Source organism: Bos mutus, chromosome 7, assembly GCF_027580195.1.
Source record: "Bos mutus isolate GX-2022 chromosome 7, NWIPB_WYAK_1.1, whole genome shotgun sequence".
In the NCBI taxonomy this organism is placed as follows: Eukaryota; Metazoa; Chordata; class Mammalia; order Artiodactyla; family Bovidae; genus Bos; species Bos mutus.
The window spans coordinates 27777913-27801621 of NC_091623.1; the positions used below are offsets into that span (position 1 = coordinate 27777913).

General features: G+C 41.5%; 1 protein-coding gene across 1 annotated transcript in view; it reads right to left on the minus strand.

The window, feature by feature from the left end:
- Positions 1–23709, minus strand: part of LIX1 (limb and CNS expressed 1) — a 57895-nt gene that overhangs the window by 11112 nt on the left and 23074 nt on the right. Inside the window, exons 3-4 of the mRNA XM_005897772.2 lie at positions 8257–8397; positions 5078–5173 (exon numbers count right to left, since the gene is read on the minus strand). Coding sequence (XP_005897834.1) covers positions 5078–5173; positions 8257–8397 — 237 coding nt within the window. The remainder of the gene's footprint in view (positions 1–5077; positions 5174–8256; positions 8398–23709) is intronic.

Sequence of the window (23709 nt, forward strand, 5' to 3'; positions counted from 1 at the left end):
CCATCCTAAGGGAAATCAGTCCTAAATATTCATTGGAAGGACTGATGTTGAAGCTGCAATTCCAATACTTTGGCCACCTAATGCGAAGAGCTGTCTCATTGGAAAAGACCCTGATGCTGGGAAAGATTGAAGGCAGGAGAAGAAGGGGATGACGGAGGATTAGATGGTTTGATGGCATCACCGACTCAATGGACATGGGTTTGAGTAAACTCCAGGAGTTGGTGATGGACAGGGAGGCCTGGCATGCTGCAGTCCATGAGGTCGCAAAGGGTCGGACACGACTGAGTGACTGAACTGAACTGACCTGAACTGACCAAGTTCGCTATCTTCAGATCTTCCTGAAGCTGTGTGAACCCTGGCTCAACCCCAGGAAATCTTTGCGTGCTTATCATTGATGCCATTGGAAATCCTTGCATTATGAAAGACTGGCAAGGAGAGGGTGGCTGTGGGCTTCTGTGAGGACTCAGTTCCTAGTTTTCCCGTGACTCCTCACTGCCTGGTCTTCTCAGCCTTGTTTTCTACTTGTTGAAGCCCTATCATTTTGAATGAAGTCTGTTTGGTGGGCTTATCTGTCCTGCTTCTTCCTCACTGAAGTCTTTGAGCTGTGTTTGTAACGTAGGCTGACCTAGAAGCCTGGCTCCTCTCCATGGGCTTACAGATAAACAAGAAGCTGGCCTAGAGGTGGGGTTAAGACTAGGGCCAGGTGAGTGAAGCAAGACTTAAGGTGAGTCGCATAAGTTCAGGGTCTGTTATTTAAATCCTATCTTTATTTAAAATTTGGATGTTTCATTTGTCATAGATTTTTGCACATTTATTTTGAGTTTTAAATGTATTACATTATAATATTATTTGCCTTGATTACTGAATTTTTGTTGCTCCTTTAAATTTTGTACCCCAGTTGAATGCTTGACTCTTCTTACCCTAGTCTGGGCTGTTCTGGGGATCTTGTGTCAGGGACAAGGGCAGTTTCACGAGCTTGTGATCTGTGCAGTCACACAGGCTTTGAGCTTGGTTTAGTGCTTTACTATCTTTAAATTCATAGCAATTTTTGAACAAAAGGCCTTAAACTTTCATTTTGCACCAGGCCCCATACATTATGTAGCCAGTTCCCTTTACCAAATATTAGTACTCTTGCCTGGAAAATCCCATGGACGGAGGAGCCTGGTGGGCTGCAGTCCATGGGGTCACTAAGAGTCAGACACGACTGAGCGACTTCACTTTCACTTTTCACTTTCATGCATCGGAGAAGGAAATGGCAACCCACTCCAGTGTTCTTGCCTGGAGAATCCCAGGGACGGGGGAGCCTGGTGGGCTGCCGTCTATGGGGTCGCACAGAGTCGGACACGACTGATGCGACTTAGCAGCAGCAGCAGCAGTTGCTCAGTTGTGTCTGACTCTTTGTGACCCCATAGACTGTAGCCCACCAGCCTCCTCTATCCATGGAATTCTGCAGGCTAGAATACTGGAGTGGGAAGCTATTTCCTTCTCCAGGGGATCTTCCTGACCCAGAGAACGAACCTGGGTCTCCTGCACTGCAGGCAGATTCTTTACTGTCTGAGCCACAGGGAGCCCCCATAAGTAAATTCGAAATCAAATGGTGAATTGAGTCCTGTGTTTTCTTTCTCTTCAGGAACATTGGAGTTGTAGCTTTTGTTCTACGGCTTTTCTGGTTCATGTTGTCATTAAATTAGATGTCATTAGATTCATTAAATCTAACCCAACAACAACTGGGGTCTGTCCTCACAGAGCTTCCTGGTGTTGCCTCCTACGAGAAACGATGTGTGGCCTCCCAGCCACTTCGCAGGGAGAAAATGAACACTGCTTCTCTCTGGAACTCTGTCTGGGAGACTGGCTTGGTTCTGTGATTCATCAGGAATAAGAAAAACAAACAGTGTAAATGGAGAACTTGAAAAGCAGGTGGGCACCATCTCCCAACCCAAGAGAATGGATTTAAGAGGAAATTTGTTTATGGGATGAGGTTTTAAAAGGCAACCTTGAGAATTTAGCAAAGATGTAAATAAACAGCTCATCTTTGGATTGCATTAGGCTTCAGAATAAATATATTAACCAGCTTCAGTCAAAGTCTGCCTTGAATCTGACCTTGACAAGACCCAGTGGCTAGAGCTGCCGCCATCCCACCCCTGCAAACATGAGGCAGTTTCTCTACGGAGAGAGGCAAGGCTACCTTAAGCAGGCACCCCAGCCTCCCGCCCGAGAAGTGAAGGTAAGCAGAAGCCGATCAGGTTTCTTCCGAGCTCTGCCTCCTTAAAGGCCCCCCTGGAAAGCCTGAGGGCAGTCAGGAGACACCAGGCTTGTTTTTAGACTGTATAGTCATCCGTAGCTAGATACAAACACACATCTATTACCCACCAGGGGGACTGAATTGCTGTGTTGACTGCAGACAGCCCAGGCCTGTGGTCAATTCCCATTATGAGCAGAAACAAGTTGAAGCATTTAACCCAGGCCACGGAGGAATGTGTAGGAAACCAGCAGGCAAGCTGGGGCTGGAGGAAGGAAGAGGGATGTACTTCATGGCCCTCCCTGTGGGTTGCCAGCATCCCTACTGGGAGGAGGGAGTTTGGATTTTTCCTGCTCTCATGTCTTCCTCTACCTCTGTCTCTCATCCGGCACCCAGCCTCCTTTACAAGAATTTATGAAGCATTTCCACAATACGAGTCAAATTATTATTTCACATTCTTAAATACCTTACTACGCAGACCACACAGAAGACATGCAGCCCATCGTAAGGCAATTAAAAAAAAAAAGTATTACTAAAAGGTGGTTGAGTACAGCCTTTCATAGTACTTGGACAGAATTTAAAAATTAAAAAAATTTTTTTTGCCTTCCTTATATTTGGCAGACTAACCCACTGCATTTTTAAAAAATCATTCTTGATTTTTCTGAAAAGAGTTACTAAATCCCATACAAGCTACCATGTTCTTGGCCAGGCAACACTCATTCTGTAAGGAAAAAAAAAAGTACAATATTCTTCTGTCAGGGAGAGAGGAGAAATTAAAATAAATGATTTCTTTCTTAGGGAATCATTGTGCTAAATGCTTTATAAATGCCACATTGTATAAGTCCCACAAAAAGTCTACACAGTGGACATCATGATTCTTATTTTGTAGATGAGAAAAACTGAGTCTCAGAATGCCTGAGTTCACAGGCGACAAGTGGTAGAACAGGCTTGGCTCTTGGATCTGTATGATTTGTTTTAGTTTGTGTTCCTTCTCTTGTGTCATGCGTCTCCCTTTCATGTTTCCTCTGACTTTAGATTGTTATGGGATATAAAAAATGACTCTTGCCAGTTTCACTCTTGTATTCTATAGCAGGGCTTCCCCCATAGCTCATTTGGCCAAGAATCTGCCTGCAATGCAGGAGACGCAGGGCCCTGAAGCATTTATTGCTGGGAAGCTACTTTGTCCTCTTCTGGAGACTTTAGGTTAGATAAAGCTGTCAGGGGAGTCCATCCAGTAGCCTCTGGCATTTCAAGTAAAGCAGTCCTTCTTCAGAAATATATATCTATCAGTTGTCATTTTTTACTGAGCATTTGCCATATGCCAGGAACCGTTCTGAACTCCCTATGCAGTCTCGTTTAATCTCCACAATGGCACAGTGAGGTAGCACTGCTATTATTGCTACTATTATTCTTCCTGATTTATGTACAAATGAGGAAACAGATTTAGAGGTGGGCAGCCGAACCCACTCCCCAGCCAGGGCTGAGAACCACTGGCTGCTGCAAGCCGCTGTCTACACCAGAAGGTGAGCTTCAGGGTCTTTTGCAAACCAAGACAAGCAACATCAAAGGTCAGTGAGACCACAACTGCTTAAGGAGAAATCTGGATGACTGAGATCTTCCTAGGAAAGGATGAGAAAAGAGCGATTTTGCTTTAATCAAACAAGAGAGTGGTGAGTGAAATTAATGAATTTTAAAATGGGCAGGACGGACATATCCACCTGAGAAGTGGCTGTGGCACTGTAATCCGGAAAAGAGTTTGAAAGGTACCAAAGATGGTATCTGAAAGCTGGCTTTAGGGTTCAGCTACACCACCACTGTAAATTATACCACGATGAACATTTTTGCCCATAAAACTTTATATTCTGATTGCTTCTTGGAATCTAACCTAAAATAATAGAAATCTTGGAGGAAAAGTCTCCTTATTATAACACTGCATATTGATTCTTAGTAGCATTGATGTATATGGATGGTCAACTGTATTCAAATTTAATTTTTTAGAGAGCATACTTTTCATTCTCAACCACTATTGAATTTTTGTCTGTCAAGCCCAGTACAGGATAATAGTCAAAATATGAACTCAGAAATCAGACTGCCTGGGTCTGAACCCAGGCTGTGCCATTTACTAAGCTGTATGACATACTTCCTTCAGTGATGACATGGGTATAATAAACACTCATACATTTACCGTAAAGGTTAAATTACGGTAAGATTTGTTAAATGCTTAGCACAGTGCCAGACAAGGTAAGCATCCGATGAGTGTAAGCTATTCTTCTTCTTCTTACTACTAATATAATTAATTTACAAATAACAGGTAATATAGTTCCTTAGCTCTGGTATTGCTTGTCAGCATGGAATGAAAACAGCTAGAGCTTGCTAAATTTTTTTATTTACTCAACGATAGGAGATGGCAGATCTTGTTTAACAAAAATACCATAACGGATGGGGAAATTATTTAATATACATTGCAGTCACCTTCATCTATAACTTCTGAAAATTAAGAACCAAACGGTCATGAGCAGTATTTCAAGCTGTTTGATTTGATTTATAGGGGAGCTTTATACTGAAAAGCTGGTAAAGTGTTAACAGGGTCATAAGATGGTAATGTTCACTACCTGTTTCTTAGCTCAAGTCTTCTACTTTCTTTGAAGAAGCAAAGATCGTGCCTTGTTGACTTGTTTGTTTTAGCCTACTGCAGTGCTGCTAAAAGAGAGTTATAGTGCTGGATTCTAAGAGGGTTAAATTAAAATGACCCAAATAAACAAAGAGCTGTTTGTGATAAGACTGGCATTCCCCCAGGCTTCTAGGGGCTGTGTAGCAAAATAAACATGTGGCAGGTACCTGAAACTCTAGCATGGTCTTCCCCATGTTTGACTCCAGCATGTAGTGATAGGCTCCGATGCTGGTGCTCGGGTCGTCTGCATCATCCAAAGTGCCCTTGGGAAGGAAGCAGAAAAGGAAAGCGTCATGGATGTTTCCTCCTCTTCTTTGGGGGTCATGAATGAATCCTGTGGCCCCACGGTGAAACTCCTGTGCTTCTAACCCTTCAGGTGTGCACCTTATAACCATGTCCAGCTGATTCGGGATAAAAGCCTTAATCTCACCATCTCTAAGTGAAGAGGATTTTGAAGTCAATTTGAATCTAGCTTTTCATTAGAATGTTAACTGATTATATACTCAAAAAGAATAATTATACTAAAGCAGAAATTCCCACGTCTCTATAGCGTTTTTGTTGGTAGTGGCATTAATGCCACCCTAATGAGCAGCCATGAAATTAAAAGGCACCTACTCCTTGGAAGGAAAGTTATGACCAACCTAGACAGCATATTAAAAAGCAGAGACATCACTTTGTCAACAAAGGTCCATCTAGTCTAGGCTATGGTTTTTCCAGTGGTCATGTATGGATGTGAGAGTTGGACTATAAAGAGGGCTGAGTGCTGAAGAATTGATGCTTTTGAACTGTGGTGTTGGAGAAGACTCTTGAGAGTCCCTTGGACTGCAAGGAGATCCAACCAGTCCATCCTAAAGGGGATCAGTCCTGGGTGTTCATTGGAAGGGATGATGTTGAAGCGACAACTCCAATACTTTGGCCACCTGATGTGAAGAGCTGACTCACTGGAAAAGACCCTGAGGCTGGGAAAGATTGAGGGCAGAAGGAGAAGGGGACAACAGAGGATGAGATGGTTGGATGGCATCACCGACTCAATGGACATGGGTTTGGGTAGACTCCGGGAGTTGGTGATGGACAGGGAGGCCTGGCATGCTGTGGTTCATGGGGTCACAAAGAGTTGGACGTGACTGAGCGACTGAACTGAACTGAACTGAATGAATGGTTGCCCTTCGAGGCTGTTTTCATCCATTATTGAAATCTTGAAATGCTGACTTGCTTCATAGAATTCTAATGATCACCAAGCAAATTATGTAATTAACAGGGAAAAAATTCTCCAGTTGTATGGACCATTCATATTTTACCACCATGATTCTTTTTTTTTTTAATTTATTTATCTTTTAATTTGAAGGTTCAAGAGAGAGGGGACATATGTACACCTATGGCTGATTCACGTTGATGTTTGACCATGGTGATTCTCAATGGGAACTTTTCATAATAGGCTGGTGTTCAACCTGGAGACATGGATTTTGGTTTATATTTTTTCAATTCTGGGCCACTTAATCTTTAAGAAACAAGGTGGGTGGGTGATGGGGAAAAGTGAAATTCCCCTTCAATATTTGGTTATGGGGAGTGGCAATAAAAAAGCTAACATGAGCTCTGGAATGGCACTGAGGCCTGCCCTTCAATATCCCATGGCCTTGGATTCCTGGGAAGGTGGGCAATGGCTTTGTGAGACTGAGCAAACAGCTGCCAGCCTCAGATAGCCGCAAATTTATAGCTTTTGAATGCAATAACATTAACACACTACTGCCGAAATATTTATGTTGGCTTTTTAAATATCCCAGAGGAAATCCATCCAGAAGCCTATGAACCATATATATTCTCCTTCTTTAGAAATTTCCATGAAAAAAAATGATAAATTACATTTACACTGAGGACCCCTCCCTGCTCCTGAGTAAATTCCACACATATAAATCAGGCATCATTTTCCTAACTTCTCTTCCTCAAAGGCACTTGAAATTTACAGGGTAGAAAAATAAAGGCTTCCTTTCATCCTCAGAGCAGAGACAGACCAGAGCTCCCTGAAGTCTCTCTGCCAGGACAACCACTCTCAGTCCCTGCCGCTCTCCCCCTCATCGCTTCTCTGTGTGATAAGAGCATTTATGAGGGGGGAAGGCAGCCAAAAAGGTCACAGCTGGTGTGATAATGTCACCTTCCTTATCAGTAGCTTCTCCAGAATGACAGAACCTTGACTTGCACAGTCAGGTTAAGGGAAGCAGGAGTGAAAATCTCAGGGTTGATCCATGCTAAAGGCGAAGCAGAAGGTAGCTTATCTCTTTGGTAATGCACTTTGGTTTCTGCACTTTTGGTAATGCCCTTTGGTTTCTGCACTTTAAGGACACATAGGGAGACGCCTGCCCCAGGTGAGCCCCAAGGCTTCCTCCGTGGTAAAAATGGTTTATAGTTTGGAGGTACAAGGATCAGGAGCACCAAATAATTCATGGGGCAAATAATCTACTCCTAGATTGGCGAGAAAATGTCCTGTCTAAATATCTAAGACATAGTTTGGCTCTCAAAGTACTTCTCATTTAATTACATCTATTACAGAAATTTCCTGAGCTCTCGGAATAAAGTAATCGATATTAAGTGTGATAACTCTAACATCTAACAAATATTAGGCATACAGCTTTTCTCATAGCTAAGCAGTTAGTGGGTTTCCCTTGTGGCTCAGCTGGTAAAGAATCTACCTGCAATGTGGGAGACCTGGGTTTGATCCCGGGGTTGGGAAGATTCCCCTGGAGAAGGGAAAGGCTACCCACTCCAGTATTCTGGCCTGGAGAATTCCATGGACTGTATCGTCCATGGGGTTGCCAAGAGTCACACACAACTGAGCGACTTTCACTTCACTTCACTTCAAGCAGTTAGTATTTCCTTAAAAACACAGATTGCAGGACCTCCTGCTGGCTGGGGAATTGGCACTTTTAACAAGCGCTTCAGATAATTTTTATGATTAGTCAAGTTTGGGAAAAACTGAACTTCTTTATGTCTAGGTTAAAGTGGTATTCAACTGCATGCATCCTTAGGCCCTAAAAGAATCAGTGCTCCTCAAACAGCAAATACCCAAATAAACAAATCAAGATGGATAATTGATCCACTTTGATAGACAGCGTGATTAATTGTGATCCAGGAAGGCTAAAGAATCTTGCTGAGACATGGCTAGGGAGACAGCCCTAATATCATGATTTTCAATCTAAGTGCTCTTTTTGCTGAAAATTAATGATTTAATGGGTTAAAAAAAAAAAAAACCTGCACAGTTCTTAAAGAACTTGTACACATTAGCATCTCCCAAGATTCAAAGGCCTCAGTACTCGCAGTATAGCCAGCTCCCCCTTCCCTGGTGGGTACTCACGCTGGTGGAGGCAACTGCTTCCTGCACACTCTCCATAATGAATTCCTTGGTGATCCGGCGAGAGGGCAGCTCGTTGAAGAGGGAGTTGATTAGGGCCACTTTAGCTGCATCCCGTCTGGCCTCAGCTCTACTTAAGCAGCACTTAAGAAGGGAAGGAGAAAAGGAGTCGTTAAAGAATCTGGCATCTCATCATTTCGCCCCAACTCAATGGGTCTCTGGACATTTATTTCTATTTATACATTTACTGTCCGCATCTATTCTTCCACAGCCATTGCTAATCCCCTTGATGATCATGCAGACTTTCTTGCAGCCCCAGAGCCCATGCAAATGTCTTGGTTAGTCTTCAAATGTTTTAGTGTTATTTCACAGTCACTGAATGCCTACTATGTACGAGAGGCTTTCACGCTCTGTTAATAAATAATAACAAAAGTAATAATGGCAACTGTTCTGTGCTCAGTGATTGCACTCATTACCAGGGCCCTCCTCAAATCTTTATTTCAGAGAAAAGAAAGTAAGGAACAAAGGAAAATGGGAGACACGTTTAATACCATAATTAAAAACATATATTCTGGAGTCAGACTCCTTGGGTTCTGATTCCAACTCTGGAACTTACTAGTTGAAAAACCAGGGACAAACTTGTCTTTCTGTGCCTCAATTTCCTGCTCTCTAAATGGGAATAATAGTGGTCCCTGTGTTGTAGGGTTGAGGATAGGCTCAATTCATTAATATAGAGAAAGCACTGAAAATACTCAGAATGTGGTAACACTCTATGAGAGTACCTCAGGCTTACGTGTTTTTAACTTTCAGGTTAGGACCAAGTGGCTTCTGTGAAAGATGGTTTGGGCTTTTGCTCTTTAGTGTTGGATGGCAATCTATAAGCTTTTCAGGTCGCTTCAGGCAGCAACGCCCTTCAAGCTTTGCACCTCTCTCAAGGTTTAGGCCAGCTGCCTTAACCAGGGCTGTGGAGACTGGGAGAGGTGTCTCTGCAGTTATGGATCTGGCTGGAAATATTTGTACAGGATACGAATTCTGAGTCAGTAGTCTTTCACTAAAGCTTGGGTACCGCCTCTTCCAGGAGACCTTCCCTGAGCACTCCCAGTTGCAGGCTGGGAAGACCAGCATCCATAAGAGGCACACACCACACTGAGGTGTAATTGTCTACTAGCGCTCTGCCGCCCAACCCCAGGCTGTGAGCAACCTAAGGGCCGAGTCTTTGACCTAATCTCTCTCTGTCTTTGCACCTGCAATATAGTTTGTTGAATGAATAATTGAATATACCCTAGGAAATTGAAAGCACCCATCACTAAAGTGACTGACAAAGTATTTAAGAAGTCCTCTTAAAGAAGAGAATTTAAGATATACACTTATTAATTTTTAAAAGTCCCATTTCAATATACCCTTTGTTGTATTCATAATCCAGTAATAGAAAAATATACTAATATGTGAATTGCAGAGGGGAAAATTGGCCTTTTAGTTAGGCGCTCTGAGAGTACTCGTTTTGCCCGAGTGTAGGATATGTTTATTATTCTTTGGAAAATCAGTTCCCTGTTAAAAAGCAAACAGAGTTTTTGCAAATATTACCTGACATCTGTAAAAGCAGCTCATTTTAATAAGAATTTGCTGTATGAAACATATAATAATGCCGTTGGGGTTTTAGAATTTAGAGAATTAGATTCAGATCTGGGCACTCTTAAGAAACTTTATATAACTTTCTATCTAAATAATAGCAATTTAAACCATCTTTCATAGAGCGAGACCTAGTAAACACGACTTAGATAAAAGAAGCTATCTATTTTAAATAAGACCAGCTAAGTACTAGATCAAAGGCGCCACATACATTTACAACCAAATGGCACTGCTTCTGAGATCAAAGTGCTGCAGGGCTGAGAGAACAGAAAAAGCCTTTACCCAGAAAGCATGGAAAAGGACTCTGAGACTTAACCAGTATCGGGATTTTTAAAGAAGACACATGTCTTTACTTATTTTATTGTTTCAATGTACAGAATCTTTGGTTAAAATGGGGGAGAAAGTGTACCAATTAATAAGTACATAAAATAAAATAAATTCTGAGCCATCAAAGGCTTTCCTTGCTATTGTTCTTTGCATTTCTGAAAGACAAGTACTTCAAAATGTCTATAATGTTAACCAGCCGCTTTCTTTTAAATTTTGGAGCTACAAATCCGAGCCAGTAAAACTGCATATTTTTCTTTAGGGATCTTTTAGTGGGAACTCTCAAACTGAAAGGACCTATGTTTGGACAAGAAATTTGGCCAAAAGCAATCTGCTTGGCAAATCTAAATCAGAGTGTGGATTGTGCTGTAAGCACAGGCACTGTGAGAGTTACCATCAAACAGTGGGAAATGCTGCAAGAAAATAAAATATGGTAAGTGACAGGACGTTTTATTGATGTGTCCAAACTGGTCGTCAAAGACATCATTTGGGGAGTGAATGAAGTATGATGTTATTTCAAAGCAACTTCCTGCTGGAATTGGACTCCCCAGGTTGTATGGTTTATTCTTGCTGTTTGTCAGCCAGACCCCAATCATAAATACAGATTTGTAAACCATGACTTATCCGCTAACATTCTTACTTGTTAACACAGAGAGACAACTTCTGTCCTTTGCACTTTGTGAAAGTGCAGGGCTGGAATATTTAATAGTCAAGGTTTTACTAAAGTCAGCTGTGGATTTCTTCAGCATGTGCAGCCACATGTTTTTCAAGAGGCTAGAAGACCCCACTCAGACATTTATCTTGATGCTTGGATGCCTTTCATTTGCCGGTAGATTATAAACAACTATAATCATTTCAAAGCCTCTCAGCTCTAAAAAAAAAAAAAAAAAAAAAAAAAAGAGCATCTGTGGCATTGCTCAGGAAACTATTTAAAGGTGGGGGTAGCCAGCCTCTGAGAGAACCCCCAGTGATCTCTGCCTCCTGGTATTCACATACTTGTACAGCCCCCTCCCATACTGTATGGGGTTGGTCTGTGTGACCAACAGAATACAGCAGAAGCTATGGTACGTCACATTTGACATTAGGTTATAAAAGGCACTGTGGTCCTTCCGGTCGCACTTGCTTTCTCTCTAGGAAAAGTGAGCTGCTGTGTTGTGAGTAGTCCTACTGAAAGGTACACATGCTAAGAATCTAACTGATTCCTATTGCCAAGAGCCTTCTGAGGGAGATTGGAAGCTGATCCTCCAGACCCCATCAAGCCTTTAGATGTCTGTGGCTCCAGGCTTGACTGCAACCTCTGGGAGACCCTGGGCCAGAACTACCCAACCAAGCGGCTTCCAGATCCCTGATCCTCACAAAGAGTGAGACAATGAGAAGTTTTGTGGCGATCTGTTACCCAGCCACAGATAGCTAACACAGAAGCTTTGCTCCCACCAGGTACTTGGGAACTTCTTCAGCCCACCCTTGAGGTCTGTCTGTCCTAGTTGCTCAGTCGTGTCCGACTCTTTGCAATCCCATGGACTGTAGCCCGCCAGGCTCCTCTGTCCATGGGATTTTCCAGGCAAGAATACTGGAGTGGGTTGCCATTTCCTTGAGGCAGAGCTCACTAATAATAATCCTTGTTGCTGGGTGCTGAGCTAAGCTGTTCCAGGTGGTGCTAGTGGTAAAGAACCCACCTACCAATGCAGGAGACGTAAGAGACCTGGGTTTGATCCCTGGATCCAGAAGATCCCCTGGAGGAAGAAATGGCAACCCACTCCAATATTCTTGCCTAGGAAATCTCATGGACATAGGAGCCTGGCAGGCTATAGTCCACGGGGTCCCAAAGAGTTGGACACGACTGAAGTGACTTGGCATGCACGCACAAGCTGAGTGTTTTATGTCGATTGTCACATTTAGTTATCACCACAATCTTGTAAGGTTTATTTTATTGTGATCCTTACTTTTCCCTTGAAAAAACAGAGGTTATATAGCCCAAAGTCATACAACTTAAAAAATTATCAAAGCAAGATTAAACACCCTGTCTGTCAGACTTGAAAGCCCAGATTTTTAACCACAACACTATTCCTGCTTGTCACAGAAATGGTCACCCACCTTGGAATAGAGAAGAGATATAATTTGGCTAAACTCTCCCAGCATTCCCCAAATCAGTATAGATAGTACTTTGAGTGAGTGAAGTCGCTCTGTAGTGTCCAACTCTTTGTGACCCCATGGACTGTAGCCTACCAGGCTCCTCTGTCCATGGGATTTTCCAAGCACCAGTACTGGAGTGGGTTGCCATTTCCTTCTCCAGGAGATCTTCCCAACCCAGGGATCGAACCCAGGTCTCCCGCATTGTAGGCAGACGCTTTACCATCTGAGCCACCAGGGAAGTCATACTTTAGCCCAAGCTAAATACTTGGTACTCTGTGGATTGTTTTGACATAAGATTCCAAGAATATCTCCTCCCATTCCCACATGATGAACTCAACTCCTTTTAAAAGAAAAGGCCAAGGAAGAAGTAGTGTAGTGTCTCAAGAAATTGTCCTCAGTGATGCAGGCATGTGCTAACAATTATATTAATATCATCTTCTCTCCTATGTCCTTTTGGTTCTTTTCTTCACCTGGACTGTAGGGATAAGGAAAATGGAGAAAGACCAGCTGTGACTAGAACAGGAGATCAACTGTCAGTCCCTGTTAGAATTTTCTTGTGCTGTCTGGAATTGTTCCCTTGGTTAAGAATGGAGCCAAGAGACTTGAGAGTTTTACCACACAAATTTTAAGGGTTTTACCTCAACAACTTTAAGATATATTTGGTAACCCTTCAAGAGCAAAAAGTCATTTAAATTAAACTTCTCCGGCTCCACCGGATGAGAAATTCTCTCAAGACCAGCTCCTTCTGGCTCTTTATTTTATTTTGGATGTGAGATCATTGACAAGCTACTAGGAGCCCACAGGGTATGTTATAAAGACCATTGCTAAGCCTCAGCTAGCAGTCCAAACCAAAAATTCGAAACCTTTAGTTTTCATCGTAAGATCACCTGGGGAACTTGATAACATGTACATTCCCAGTCAGAGTCTCTTCAGATGGACTGCAGTTGGGGTCTGCATTTTAACAAGCTTCCCAAGTGATTCTGAGGCAGGTGGATCCAGGACTATCCTTAGAGGAATGCTGCTCTAGCTTCTGTCCGTTCTGTGTCTCATTTCTAATCAGCAGAGGCGGAACCAGGTTTTGTGTGGGACCTGAAGCTTACACAGTTTGAGGGATTTTGTATGAGAAAAGCAATAAGAAATCACACATTTTAAAAATTGGCCTGTGATTTGAAGTAACCTATGCAGCAGAAGTTTCACTGGCTTCATGGCTGAGAGGGAGAACAGTCTCTGGTCACCACTGTATGTGGGGTTTTCCTCTTCACACCAACTAACTGTCTTGTGCCAGCTGGGTATGCTACAGTTCAGTTCAATTCAGTCGCTCAGTCATGTCCGACTCTTTGAGACCCCATGAACCGCAGCACGCCAGGCCTCCCTGTCCATCACCAACTCCCGGAGTCCACACAAACTCATGTCCATTGAGTCGGTGATGCCATCCAACCATCTCATCCTCTGTCATCCCCTTCTCTGCCTGCCCTCAATCTTTCCCAGCATCAGGGTCTTTTCCAATGAGTCAGCTCTTCGCATCAGGTGGCCAAAGTATTGGAGTTGCAGCTTCAACATCAGTCCTTCCAATGAACACCCAGGACTGATTTCCTTTAGGATGGACTGGTTGGATCTCCTTGTAGTCCAAGGGACTCTCAAGAGTCTTCTCCAACACCACAGTTCAAAAGCGTCAATTCTTCGGTCCAACTCTCACATCCATACATGACCACTGGAAAAACCATAGCCTTGACTAGATGGACCTTTGTTGACAAAGTGATGTCTCTGCTTTAATTTAATATGCTGTCTAGGTTGGGTATGCTACAGTTTAACTCAATTCTGAAACTGTCCACCTGGAGATAGCATCAGATTCCATAGATGGCTCTGTCCTACCAGATGACCCCACTTCAGACGCCAATCACACAAGTCCAGGCTGTCCCCTGTGTTTCTGACCAAACTGCTAAAAATGACAGACTCCTACAACTCCTTCCTCAGCATCCATCATTTGCTAGAACAGTTCAGAGAACTCATAAAAATTAGTTACCTACTAGATTATTGATTTGTTATAAAAGGATACAACTCAGGAACAGTCAGAGAAAGATGCATAGAGCGAGGTGTGTGTGGAAGGACTCCGTGCTTCCACGCCTTCTCCCAGCACCACCAACCTAGAAGCTGTCTGAATCCCACTATTTAGGACTTGTATGGAGTCTTCATAACATAAGTGTGATTGACGAAATCTTTGGCCACTGGTGCATAAATCAATCTTTGGCTCCTCTCCCTTGTCAGATCAGAGGTCGGGGCTGAAAATTCTAAACTTCTCATTATATGGCTGATTCTCCTAGCAACCAGGCCCCATCACTATGAGCTTCCCCAAAAGCCACTTCATTAACATAAACTCAGGTGTAGTATAACCCTTTATTTGTTATGAATACTAAAAGATACCTTTATCACTCTTATGACTTAGGAAATCCTAGGGGTGTCAGGGGCTGTTGGGCAGGGGCCAAACCAAATATATATGTCATTATCAATCTCAATATCGCAATAGTATATCCACCTCTGCTAACATGAAACAGCCTAATTTCTCACTAGAGAAATTACTTTTACACAAAAGTTAGGGACAGCAGCATTCAGGTTGAAAAAAAATCATTTATGACTATTCTTCTAAAATTAAGCCGTTAGGAAGTATATAGGCTCTTCTAACTTAACTAAAGTCTCAATATTCCTTTTTACTCAGCAGTTCTTATTTCATCATGATAATTTTCCATGTGTCATACTATACAACAGAAAAATTAAACCAAGATTTATTGGTTTAATAAATAAACAGGACAGTCAGTGGGCTGTCCTGAAATAAAATGGTAGTTAGTCCATTTTTTTAGGATGTACAGAAATTTTAAAAATTCATTGAAATAAAATTTTAGCAGTCATGTACATATTATAAACATAGAAATGCCTAATAAGATACTAGTTTTATTGTTAATTATTGATAACAATAAAAATTGAAATTATTATAAGTGCATTACTACTCACAGAAACATTTTCCAGCCAGGATGACACAGTTTATGTTCTGAATATTAACTCTCCTAGTATTCCTCATTTTATTAACAGTTTTTCCCATGCTTTGTATTAGAACATGTACTGAGTGACTGTTTCTGGATACTAATATTTTTCTGTCCATACACCCCAACTATAGGGCTTTCAAAAGAAAGTCTGTGGAAAGATATCAATATAAGTGACTTTTCTCCATTTTAAACAATAGACTTTTTAGAATTTTTCACATTTGCATTTTAAAGACATCAAGAAAAATAAAAGTGTGCAGATCCCAAATCAAGTTAGGTACACTTTATTCTGTGCCTACCAGTGGTGGCTGAGGAGCTGAAAAGTGGTTGTTAAGGAGCAGGTTTTTGCAAAAGACCCGTCGTGTATTATACATTTGACAGACTGTGTCTACATGTAGACTCGGAGCTGAAGACGCCATCTTCTCTGGGGCCAACAGCAGGTCAGTGTTATTTAGTGGCCTTTGCTCAATAGCACGTCGGACCCAAGGGGCTCTCCCAAGCTGGGGCTTTGCAGGTGGCAAAACCAAATAAACGGACTCTGTGCGAGGTGAGAATTCTTGCCCAGATTCTTTAGGCTGTCAAGCCTGTCATTCAGGTGGTGGGGGGCATTTGCTGGTATGACTCCAAGTCCAAGTCTCAGCAAGCGACTTGCAGAGTTTGCGTGTACGGCCTGCCAGCTCTGGTCAGTGTCACCAACACCTCGGTTTCATCCTGACAGCAAGCCATCAGCACAAAGAATGCCACACAAACCAGGCCCTGATGCTAATTGTCCCCCTTTCAGTTCTTTAAGACCTCGACTGCCCTGGTCTAAGCATGAACATGTGCATATGCTCCAATTTATCTAATTGTGGATATATTAGCTTTTTTTTTTTCCTTCCCAGATGGTGATGAGAAAAAGGGCAACCGTTAAGACTCAATCACCCAAGTTAATATGGTGTCTCTTCCCCCATAGGTCAGGCTGGCTGTAAATACATTGGGAACAATTTGGAGCTCTGTGTGTGCTGGGAATGGGGTGGGGGGCGGGGGGTGGGCGGGCAATGGTTTTTGCTAGCTGTGGGGGAGGGGCTGGTCTGGGAGTCCAATTTTCAGGGAAAACTCACCCAGCTCCTGTCAACTGAAAGAAACGTTTCACGCACATGGTGGGTCAGAATGTTATTTTTATAATATAAACCACCTGGCCTCCTCCTCCTTTACCTCTGCTGCAAACGCTATTCTACACACATACCTAGACCCAGGTCCCTGGCAACTATTACAAAACCATGTTGTGCTTGGCTCCTGGAGGTTTTTTTTCTTTTCCCTTTTTTCTTTTCTTCTTATTCTTTTTTTTCAAGTTAAGGTGAAGACAAGATGGATTGATCAGAGCTCAAAGTTTTGGTTTATTTTTACAGTTGCTTTGATGTAAAAGGACTTGGCTCTGATTGTGTGGAGAGAGATGCAGGGATGGAGTGGGGAAAGGTGAAGTCAGCCTTTCTTCCTCACTCAGCAACTCCTAAGACTGTGAGCATCTTCCTCAAGTTTAACAGCAAAGGCTGGGGATCGTCCCTCTGGAGATTGTCCCGAGTCGATTTACCTGGAGCCTTTCCCCAAGCACTATCTTTCACTATATGTGGAGGTTCTATTAGGAACAGCAATAACTATCTCTGTTCACTTTGCTTGATGAAAAGTCAGCAAAGAGTTCTGGGTGATAACCAGGTCTCATTAAAACAATACTCACTTCCAGTTTCACAGGCAAGCCATTAAAGCCTGGATCATTAGCTGACATATGACTTTCAAATGGGAAGGGGTTTTAACTAATCTTCCTATCTTTGAGTCTCATTAGTTGCCAAACAGGATGCTTTCCTGTGGAGATTTCTACCAGGAAATACCTCCTTTAGAAGTTAAGTTACATTGCATAGCACGTCGTGCGTCTGCGTCAAGGTATACACATCCAGTGACAAAGAAGAGGTCGTGGCTGATTTCAGACAGTAATAGTTGACATTAAAACAGAATTAGTGCAAGGCAGTAGTCTCAATTTCATGGCAGGAACTAAATCTTTCTTTGGAGCATGGAATGTTAAGGCTAGGCCTTATTTAATAATCAGTAAAAAGAGAACATTACAATTCCATTTAGCCATGACTATGAATTAATCAAATTTTGTCCTAGTCCTTCTCTCTTGGGAAAAAACTTAATTTTATAAACTTAGTTCATTGTGATCTAATACTTTAGAACAAAAATAAGAATCATGCAACCTATGAAAGTCTAAAATATGTTTTATATCTGATAGTAAAGTGCGTTTATTGCCTTAAAAATGTTGTTGTTCAGTTGCTGTCATGTCGAACTCTATGCGACCCCATGGACTGCAGCATGCCAGGCTTCCTGTTCTTCACTATCTCCCAGAGTTTGCCCAAACTCATGCTTATTCAGTCACTGATGTCATCCAACCATCTCATTCTCTGTTGCCCTCTTCTCCTCTGCCCTCAATCTTTCCCAGCATCAGGGTTTTTTTTTTTTTTCCCCAATGAGTCAGCTTTTCACATCACATGGCCAAAGTATTGAAGCTTCAGCATCAGTCCTTCCAATGAATATTCAGGGTTGATTTCCTTTAGGGATTGACTGGTTTGATCTCCTTCCTGTCCAAGAGACTCTCAAGAGTCTTCTCCAGCATCAGTTTGAAAGCATCAACTCTTTGGCGCTCAGCCTTCTTTATGGGTGGTGGCATGGAGTCAAGCACATGTTCTAGAGTCAGAGGAGGACTTGAATCCTAGTCCTGCTGATGTAGAAGTGTGCTTTTAGGTGCTCCTTTCACTCTTTTTGAGCCTTAATTTCATCATATATACTTTTGGGGAGGGGTGTGGACTAGAGATACTATAGCCCTAAAAGTAACTAAAACAAATGAAACATACCTATCCTTCTTTTGGGTAGTATGTACCTTGGAAAAGTAGTTTTTCCAGGTGACTGGCTGTAGAAGAGTAGTCTTTCCAGGCAAAGGCTTTGGTGTGAAAACCAACTAGCATAAAGATGGAAGGCCTCTCAGAGACAGTGCTTTGGAAGAAACTCATCTGCTCTGAGTGTTTTCCCACTTACTTCTCCCAACTGTGTGACCTTGCTACACGTGCCATATACCGGTTGAAAATGAAAAGAAAAGAAAAAAATCAATCAACATATTTTTATAGAAATATTAAATGTTTCAATTTTATATGGTGCTTGGCATGATACAAAAAGCCCAAGTACCACAAAATAGGTTAAAAAAAGTATGGTACCGTAATGAATTAGTGTTCTAAACGTCAAATAAATTAAACTATCACATCAATGTTTTAGCCAGGGGATATATTTTTTATACGATCAAAACTCATATACATAAATAATCACATGGTGTAGTATTATACTCAAAAGAGTTTTTACTTTTTATTCCAAATAAGAATAAAATGCACTAACCCAAATCATTCTAGCAGACTATAGGGAAGCCTATGTCACTGGCTTGAAAACAAAAACTTGAATCACAAAACTTTTAATCAAAATATAAAATAAGAGAAAATACTCAATTAAGTTCCCCCTTTTGGATTTGGAAACAAAAACAGCTGCTGAAACAATGAGTGGCTTTCCTTCTGAGTTCATCAAGAGGGGAGCCAGACGTTGAGCTGATGGCTCTTGTGTTGCTCTTATTGTAAAAAATGGAAATTATTGCAAGTTTTCATGGTCATGATATGTGGCTAGGGAAGGATTAACTGCCTAGACAAAAATGGCATGGAGAGAATACATCCAAAATGCATGAATTCATACTCAATGCCTGCAGTATTAGAAGACAGTTTCTTTTATAAAAGACAATAAGCACTAATGTGTTTCAGTATAACTTTCTAAAAGAAAATAGTTGAGTAACAATAGATTGTTCTTTTTATTGTTTAGAAATCAAAAACAACTCATATTTTCACTTCTCTTTTTCTATACCAAAGTCGTTTATGAAGACATGGTTAAAAGACAGATTTATGGTTGATTTATCTCCCTCTGGCTCTGTTTTTTAGGGGGTTGTGGCATAAAAACTAACTGAAAATTCTTCAATTAGTCTTCTTGGACACAAGCCTCCCATTTACTTCAGTGGGAGGTTTCTTTTCATAAAACCAGTGGTTTGTGTCCACCAGAGCCTTTTGACTGCTTTCCTTTGATTAATCAGAAGACTAAGCTCAGTCTGAATACCGCTTTTCTAAAGAATGAATGGGCGTAATCTCTTAGAGCTTTCATGAACCAGAAGGATTAATCCTGCAATCCAGCCCCATACTCCACTTCAAGTATTTTCAATTACTTGGCACCATTGGAAGTGACGTCCATGGCTCAGTAAGAAGGCTACTGCTGGCATAATGATTTCTCCATGTCCCAGCACATGGTCTTGGCGTTAATAATCCACAGTGAAATGATTTGCAATGCACAAGGGTGACATTTGATTATGTGAGAGGCATTGCAGGAATGAGCATGTAGGCTCTCACAGACCAACTGCTGGCAAAAATATGATGAAATGTTATGTGGTGAAAATAGCATTTAAGATGGTCTCTGAAGAACCAAGAAAAGTGTACGGACATTGGTTTTGGAGAAATTTTCTTTTTCTCTTTTTTCCTTCCTGGTTTTCCTTTCTCAAATCACATTTTTGGGAGCCAAATGGGTTAAGATTTGGCAGCCAATCACCCAAGCACATTTTCAAAACATATTTGATTCAGGAAATTCTGGATCTTTTAAAGCAAGGATGTTAACAATCCTCCTGAGAACCTTAAAATATGATGGTTTAAACATAAGGAAAAGGAAACCCTGAAATGATCAGAGAAATCACCAAGAGGCCACCTTGCTGAAGAGTTCAGTTTTTAAAATTTTGTTTCCTATTTTTTCGAGACCACAAGGAAGATGGTAAATTTACTACATATGGAAAGTCTTACCATTTGGGATAGAAATTTATGGGATGATTGGGAAATTCATAGTTCTCAAGGCAGCAAATACAAAAACAAAACATTAAAATTTCTTAGACTTACATCCTCTAGATCTATTCACAGATCTGTCAAATGTATTATATTCTAAGTACATTATAATAAATGTAGTTATTACATATGAACAAACATAACACATCCCTGGGTGTGAGTATGGCCAAATATTGGTTATGTGAGATTGTGGGTGGAGGAAAAGTTACTTTGCATAAATGAAAGTCAGAGAGAATTAGAAGGCTTTTTCTTAAATCAATAAGTTAAAATTAATCCATTTTACAAACTAATCACAGACAGGAACACAATGATATCAGCTGATTTTAATGTTACTGATTTTTCCTTCCTAGCCCACCATCTTGCAGAGTTAGGTGAAATACCTTAGTTGATGTATTATGTTGTATATAGTAGTATATACTGTTTTGTATATCAGTCAATAGTGATAATATTCTAAAAAAGGACAAATATAAACTTCATTGATTTTTTTGATTTGTTATTCATCATTTAGTTATTCATTCAGCTTCCCTGGTGGTTCAAATGGTAAAGAATCTGCCTGCAATGCAGGAGACCTGAATTTGATTCCTGGGTTGGGAAGAGTCCCTGGAGAAGGGAATAGCTACCCACTCCAGTATTCTTGTCTGGAGAATTCCATGGACAGGGGAGCCTGGTTGGGCTACAGTTTATGAGGTTGCAAAGAGTCAGACACGACTGAGCAACTATCACTTTTTTCCTTTTCAATAACATTTATTAGGCACTTACTATATGCAAAACATAGTACTTGACATTTTAGATATAAGGATAGAGACTCTGTCCCTGGGGCACTTACGTTGTATTCTAGAGACCGAACATGCACATAAGTAGCTGTTGTTGCTGTTTGGTCACTAAGTCATGTCCCACTCCTTTGTGACCCTATAGGTTGTAGCCCACCAGGCTCCTCTGTCCATGGGATTTTCCAGGCAAGAACACTGGAGTGGGTTGCCATTTCCTTCTCCAGGGGATCTTCCTGACCCAGGGATTGAACTCAAGTCTCCTGCATTGTAGGCAGATTCTCTACCGCTGAGCCTACAGGGAAGCCCCATAAGTAGCGTAAGGTAAAAAAACATTAAATACTAGAAGAGAAACAAGGATAACTGCTTTGGAAAATCAGAGGAGGTAGAGACTTCTAATAGGAAGATTCAGGGAAAATTCATGGAGAATGTGCTATCTGAGTGAAGTCTGGGAAGGCAGGCAGGGTTTAGACATGAAGAGAAGGTGGCGATAGAACTTCATAAGTAGGTCACACTCACAAATGTCTTTCTTATTTATCTTTTCAAAGATACAGTTTTTGATTTTGTTGACCAGGTTTGCCAGTTTGGGCCCTATTTTATATCAGATCCCCCAAAGGTATCCTACATATAAATCCAATCTACCTTAAAAGAAATCAAAATCCCCACAAACAGTGAAATCAATGACGAAAGTCCTTTGATCCATGAACAGAATGCTGTCCCTAAGTCTCATGCAGTCACAGAGCTGTGTAACTTTTGTTATGAACTTGCTTGGAATATAGTGGGCCATTTCAATATGAAAATCTGTGCTGCTTTAAGTCAAAGAAATTTTCTTTGTATTTCTTTGTATTAATACAAATTCTTCTTTGTATTTATTTCTTAGTATTTGTTTCGTCCCCTTATTTCCTTTGTCTCTTTCTAGAACTCTTATTGGGAGAAGGCAATGGCACCCCACTCTAGTACTCTTGCCTGGCAAATCTCATGGATGGAGGAGCCTGGTGGGCTGCCATCTATGGGGTTGCACAGAGTCGGACATGACTGAAGTGACTTAGCAGTAGCAGAACTCTTATTAGATGAATGTTTACCTCCAGGATTAGTCCCACGTTTCCTGTCCTGTCTTTTTCCATCTCTTTGTCTTTTTGCTCTAAGTTCCAGAAAATTTACTTTGTTATTTAGTTTTTACTTTGTTATCCTTTATCAGTTTGTCTGTGATCTATGTCTCAGTTCAGTTCAGTTCAGTCGCTCAGTCGTGTCCGACTCTTCGTGACCCCATGAATCGCAGCACGCCAGGCCTCCCTGTCCGTCACCAACTCCCGGAGTTCACCCAGACTCACATCCATGAAGTCAGTGATGCCATCCAGCCATCTCATCCTCCATCATCCCCTTCTCCTCCTGCCCCCAATCCCTCCCAACATCAGAGTCCTCTCCACTGAGTCAACTCTTCGCATGAGGTGGCCAAAGTACTGGAGTTTCAGCTTTAGCATCATTCCTTCCAAAGAAATTCCAGGGCTGATCTCCTTCAGAATGGACTGGTTGGATCTCCTTGCAGTCCAAGGGACTCTCAAGAGTTTTCTCCAACACCACAGTTCAAAGGCATCAATTCTTCGGCGCTCAGCCTTCTTCACAGTCCAACTCTCAGATCCATACATGACCACGGGAAAAACCATAGCCTTGACTAGATGAACCTTTGTTGGCAAAGTAATGTCTCTGCTTTTGAATATGCTATCTAGGTTGGTCATAACTTTCCTTCCAAGGAGTAAGCATCTTTTAATTTCGTGGCTGCAGTCACCATCTGCAGTGATTTTGGAGCCCCCAAAAATAAAGTCTGACTATGTCTACTTATCTATTTACTCACTTTTTTATTTTATTGTTCCAATCTGGCAATGACATTTTAAATTTCCTGTTTTCCTGCTTGCTTCTTTTTTCATAGCTACTTTAGGGATATTTATCTTTTCATAATTTTCTGAAGATACTTTTTGTAATACTCTTTTAGGTACTCTGCTGTTTGAATTGTTTCTGTTCTTTTATTTGTTTGCCTTTTTTCTTTTGCTTTTCTTCAAATGTTTGGTGATCTTTAGATTTTGACATTCGTGGACAAAAAAATAAAACCCAGATTATTTAAGCAGCTGGCAAGACCTTGCTCTGTGGCTGAGTAGGTCTGTTTTCTTAGGAGGCCTCCCCTGAATGGAAGTCTGATGCAAGCTCTGTATGAGTGGGCAGCCTTCACCTTGAATGCTCAGCGATGGACCCGCAGACTCACAAGGATTAGAGAATCCTCTTCTCAGTCGCTGCCTTTCTTTCCCCTCCCCTGTCCCTCATTCATGCCTAAGTGTCTAGGGTTACATCAAGTTCTGTTCTAAAGCTTCTAGACCACTTTCAAATCATCCTCATCAGGCAATTCACTTTCACTAGTCAGATGTAAAAATCTACTGCTGACCACAGCTCAGGGCAGAAGAAGGCAAGACCCCACTGGCTGGCAGTGTCCGAAGTTTTGAAAGCAATTCTTTAAAATTACCCCATGCTACTGTCAGAGTAAGTCTTCTGAAACATGTTTGAATATATCTTGCACCTGCTCAGAATCTTTCAAGGGTTTTGATTTTATATAGAATAAAACCTATTCTTCATTGCGAAGCA